The sequence below is a fragment of the Mustela erminea genome, chromosome 5 (genome assembly GCF_009829155.1).
Source record: "Mustela erminea isolate mMusErm1 chromosome 5, mMusErm1.Pri, whole genome shotgun sequence".
In the NCBI taxonomy this organism is placed as follows: Eukaryota; Metazoa; Chordata; class Mammalia; order Carnivora; family Mustelidae; genus Mustela; species Mustela erminea.
This window is the reverse complement of record NC_045618.1, coordinates 56,118,193-56,123,378: the sequence shown is the minus strand read 5'-3', so window position 1 is coordinate 56,123,378 and position 5,186 is coordinate 56,118,193. Positions and strand designations below refer to the sequence as shown.

The window sequence follows — 5,186 nt, the reverse complement described above, 5'->3', positions numbered from 1 at the left end:
AAGCAAAGATGGGGTGAGGTTGTCAGCGGTATTGTTTCTGGCAATGGAGTACCGGGCCTCCTTAAATTCAGATTCAGACCGAGGTTAACCTGAGAAGTACCTCCATCAGCAAATAAATAAACACACAAATAAACAAATAAATGTTTTCTTTTAAAAATGTAGCAGAGCATCTGCGTTTGTGCGGAGGGAAGCCAGACCTTAAATCATGGCCACCCAGTTGCCCACGCGAGGCACTTCCTAGGTAGAGACTTGTGCCCAGACACTTCCCCAGAAACAGCTTCAAACCTGCATTTAAGCTTTGGCCTACATGGACTCTCCTCGAGCTTCCCTCACCCGATCATCGAGCATCCGACCCACGGAAGCACGGAACTGCAGGCTCACTCTTTCACACTCAGTAGTCTCCAAAGGAGATTTAAAGGTGCCCTGCGGTCGCTCCCACTCAACTTCCCCCAACCAGCATCTCCATTTAGAGAGGGAATTCTGGTTGTCTCCCCGAAGACAAAGAGCAAAAAGGTGAGGGACGCACGTAGAGAGGCCACACGACCTACTCGCGCCCCTCCCCGCTCACCCACGCGTCTGCTCCCGGCTCCCCCCACCCCTGCAGGGGACTGGCGGTCAGGTGAGGTTACCTGTGCGCCTCGAGAAGCCCCGAGGGGCGCCGCGATCCTTCCTCCCGAAGTCGCCCCACTCCCCGCCGGGTCCCCAGGACTCTTGCCCCCCTCTCCCCGCGCGCGCGCGTCCCCTGCCCCTCGGGCTCCAGCGCGCAGCGACAGCCGCGCGCCGCGCTCGGCTCCCCTCCGCCGACCTGGCGTGACGCAGGCAGAGTCTACTTAAGGGAGGATTAGAGGCGGCGGCCGCGGATTCCCGAGCCTGTCAGCCAGCTCCGCGCGCTCCGCCCGGGCCTCGCAGGCGGCAGCCCAGGAGCGCCGGGTGCCTGCTGAAGTGCTAGGCGCGGGGGCTGGTGCCCGGACCCTTCGCTGGCCCCCAACCCCGGGGCTGAGACCTCTCTCGGGCGGGCGAGAGCTCGGGGACCTGCACTCTGCCACCCCCGCCCCGCCCCTCTCCCCGGCATCCGCGGGCTCCAGACCTGATCCCGGGACGGCGCGGGAGGTTGGTGCCCGCTCTTCCGACCGCGCCAGCTGCCCCATCGATCCGGGATCGCTACGATTTCTTTCCTCATTTCCCTCTTTTAAGTGCAATAAAAGGGAGAGGGGATTCCTGGATTTTTTTTAAAAGAAATTGTTTGCTTCTTTAATCGGGGGTCAAGCGCTCCCAGTCGGGAGGTGCGGCCCAGGGAGGGGCCAGGAGCGGGAACGTGCCCGGTGCTGCCCAGTCTTTGTCTGCTGCCTCCGGATGCACAGCGATGGGGGAATGGACCATCTTGGAGAGGCTGCTGGAAGCCGCGGTGCAGCAGCACTCCACTATGATCGGGAGGTAAGGGCGCTGAGCCGGTCGTCAGCGGGCCCCGTCGGGCTACCCCGGGAGTCCCTTGGCACGTCCAGACCGAGCCCCGACAGCCCCCAACCCATCCACTGCCCCCTTCCCATCCTCTTCCATCCGTGCGCCTGTGTCCCTGAGTAATTGTGTACCCCATGTCCAGTGATCCCCCTCCCCCAGCTGCCCCTGATCAGCTCTCCATCACTTCCCCCTGAAGCACCACCGGGGGGTTGATTCTTCTCTCATTAGGAAAGGAGTTGTCGGCTCAGTCGTGGTACCCCCACTCTCCGGAGTCAGAGCCAATCTCCATCCGGTTCCCTAAATAGAATCTACAAGGAAGGCAAGATTGTGTTTGGACAGAGAAGGGCAAATAAGGAGATGGATTTTTTCTTCAGAGCAGATGTATGTTTCCCCCCAAAATATTTCTTAAGCTAAACTGATTTGTCTGTTAAACTTAAGGTCTCAGAAAACCACACTCCCAATTGATACTTTTATGTCTTCCCATATATAATATATGTACTCATATGTATATACACTATATATATATGTATATATATATATGTATATATGTGGAGAGTTATTCATAGCTGTTCATATAAAGCATTAAGTTCAATATTTATACTGAGGGTAAACTAAACATCCACTTGGGATAGTTATATGCACACTCTGTGTATAGACTTTGAAACATGTACTCTCTGTTCAGATATTCCATGTGCATTTGCCATATCCAGAATGAAGGTGTGCCTTTTGCCTCTGTATGTTCCATGTATGCAGGTGAAATCTATCTGTTGCCATACACCACATCTAGTGTATGGAGGTATATACATTCTTGAGACCCTTGTATTATGAAGTGTTTCCAATCTACCGGCAACCAGCATTAAGGGAAGAGGCAAAAAAGATTTCCTAGATTCCCAGCTCAGTACCACACAGGGTTGGACAGCTCCCCAGTCAAAGGACTGGCAAACACCAGAGCAGGGAAAGGAGGAGCCGGGGTTTCTTAAGTCAGTGACTAGACCCTTGAGAACCTCTCTCCCTCCCTCTTCCCCTGCTCAGGATCCTGTTGACTGTGGTGGTGATCTTCCGGATCCTCATTGTGGCCATTGTGGGGGAGACGGTGTACGATGATGAGCAGACCATGTTTGTGTGCAACACCCTGCAGCCCGGCTGTAACCAGGCCTGCTATGACCGCGCCTTCCCTATCTCCCACATTCGTTACTGGGTCTTCCAGATCATAATGGTTTGTACCCCCAGTCTCTGCTTCATCACCTACTCTGTGCACCAGTCGGCTAAGCAGCGAGAACGCCGCTACTCTACTGTCTTCCTGGCCCTGGACAGGGAACCCCCTGAGTCCATGGGGGGTCCTGGAGGAACTGGGAGTGGAGCCAGTGGTGGTGGCAAACGAGAAGATAAGAAGTTGCAAAATGCTATTGTCAATGGGGTGCTGCAGAACACAGAGAACACCAGCAAGGAGACGGAGCCAGATTGTTTAGAGGTTAAGGAGCTGACCCCACACCCATCAGGGCTGCGCACCGCAGCGCGATCCAAACTCCGAAGGCAGGAAGGCATCTCCCGCTTCTACATTATCCAAGTGGTGTTCAGAAATGCCCTGGAGATTGGGTTTCTGGTGGGCCAATACTTTCTCTATGGCTTCAGTGTCCCAGGGTTGTATGAGTGTGACCGCTACCCCTGCATTAAGGAAGTGGAATGTTACGTGTCCCGGCCTACCGAGAAGACTGTCTTTCTAGTGTTCATGTTTGCGGTGAGTGGCATCTGTGTTGTGCTCAACCTGGCTGAACTCAACCACTTGGGATGGCGCAAGATCAAGCTGGCTGTGCGAGGGGCCCAGGCCAAGAGGAAGTCAGTCTATGAGATCCGCAACAAGGACCTGCCCCGGGTCAGTGTTCCCAATTTTGGCAGGACTCAGTCCAGCGATTCTGCCTATGTGTAAAGGGGCAGTTTGGGGGAAGGCCTGGGGAATGAAAAGGAGCCCCGAGGCAGATGAGCACTCAGAGAGTGACTGTACCTGCCTTCATTTACCACTGAGATGTAGGACAAAAATGGTTAAGAGAAGACCTTGCATCAATGGGAGAGGAGAGCAAGCAGAACATTACCACGCATCACACTGTCGGTTCCTACCGAAACCATGGGGTTAGAGTGATGAGATGAATGAGTAGGACTTCCTTGGGCCCTCTTTGTTTATGGCCCAGTCTGATCCTGACAACAGTGTACCTGAACAGCTACCAAGTAGGACCTAGCTCTGCTGAGCTCTATACCCTGGTAAATGGCATGAGACAAATATTTCATTGGTACAAAATGTGTGACCTGTCTCAACACATCTCTTCATCCTGGGCTGCAGGACAAACATCCTTGAGGCATCTTCCATGTACCTTCCTTATTAGCATGCCCCTCTCCCTCAACCCAGGATAGCATGCCAGCTTTTTTTTTCTGAATCTGGCCTTACAGTATACCTAATACGGTTTATCTGCAAGCTAGAGAGAATTACAGGGAGTTGCTTTTTGGAGAATGGCCACGGCAGAGGTTTCCATTAAAGCCCCATCCGACTAGCCCTTAGTCATTATGAAAACCTTCGGAATGTCTCAGTATTTCCAATTTTCTAACTCAAACTGCACTGGTGCTGTTTATTAGGGGCAGGGTTTGGGTGGGAGGGAGGGATTGGTATATGCAGCTATAACACTTCTGTGAGATGGTGGTTGCACTGTTAGGCATGTGGTTATGAGCTTTGGGATATTTCTGCCTTCCAGCTTGTGGACGTTGGCTAGCATTAAAAATATTTTGTCATTGTTGTTAATATCAAGGGTGTCGACCTGAGCCACAGAATTTCTAACTGGTATATTTCACTCATTTTCTTACATAGTTCCGTTGTGCAACACAGCTGCACATCATTTTGCCATGGTTTGAATTTACCTGTGTGCTCACACCAGAGACCTTAATCAGCCCATGTGAATCTCAATTTATCATTTTATCAGTTATTTCTGAAACACACACACAAGACCTAGCTTAAGAAACCTGGAACGAAACACTATTGGCAAACACGTGTTTACGGATGTTTATTTGAGACATATACCAAAGGTTCAAAAACCTGTTTCTTTGGACTGTGAATATGTTTCCTTCTCTTTGCTCTTATTTATTTAAGTGCCATACACTACCTTTCACATCCGCTGTGTATTTAGTTCAAGCATTGGCCAAGAAGAATATTCGGATAATTGCTTTTATGAAGCCCTCTATTTCCTTTGCATTATCATTTATGATTTTTGATTTAGATATGGACATGATGTAACACACAACTGAGGATTTGTTTAAAATAAAGTTCTTGCCTTTTTTTGTAAACTGGGAAGAGTCTGCATTTTTCTATTTTGATTGGGGTGTCTATTTATTTAAACACATGTTCACAAATGTTGCATATTCAAAAGAGCAGAATATTGGGGCCCCGAAGGGAGGAATGGATGACTGATAAAGTCCAACCAACCACTAACAGAGGAGACTGATAAAGTCCAACCAACCACTAACAGAGGAGGAGAGGCTGGTACATTGTGGAATGTTTAGAAGAGTGTGATGAGACATTCAGATAGTAGTATTTACTAAATCCTTTCCATTGTAGCCAAGATTTCTCTGCTTGTCTAGGGATATTTCTTGTAATAAAATTCCAATACTATATCATCTTAGCTCATCCCGGGAGTAGAATATTTTCTCCTTTCCATCGCATTTTTCTGCCATGGATCGTCACATTT

General features: G+C 50.3%; 1 protein-coding gene across 1 annotated transcript; it reads left to right on the top strand.

Moving 5' to 3' along the window:
- The first annotated feature begins 536 nt into the window (after positions 1-536).
- GJD2 (gap junction protein delta 2) lies at positions 537-4,783 on the top strand. The gene is made up of 3 exons (XM_032343215.1): positions 537-619; positions 1,268-1,434; positions 2,491-4,783. The coding sequence occupies exons 2-3, from the start codon at positions 1,364-1,366 to the stop codon at positions 3,383-3,385; spliced, it is 966 nt and encodes a 321-aa protein (XP_032199106.1). The 5' UTR covers positions 537-619; positions 1,268-1,363; the 3' UTR covers positions 3,386-4,783.
- Positions 4,784-5,186: the final 403 nt, after the last annotated feature.

What these genes read in the sequence shown, in the direction of transcription:
- GJD2 (XM_032343215.1), top strand. Translation starts at nt 1,364, where the DNA reads ATGGGGGAATGGACCATCTTGGAGAGGCTGCTGGAAGCCGCGGTGCAG. An exon ending in CACTCCACTATGATCGGGAG is followed by an intron (nt 1,435 to 2,490) that starts GTAAGGGCGCTG and finishes TCCCCTGCTCAG; the next exon opens with GATCCTGTTGACTGTGGTGG.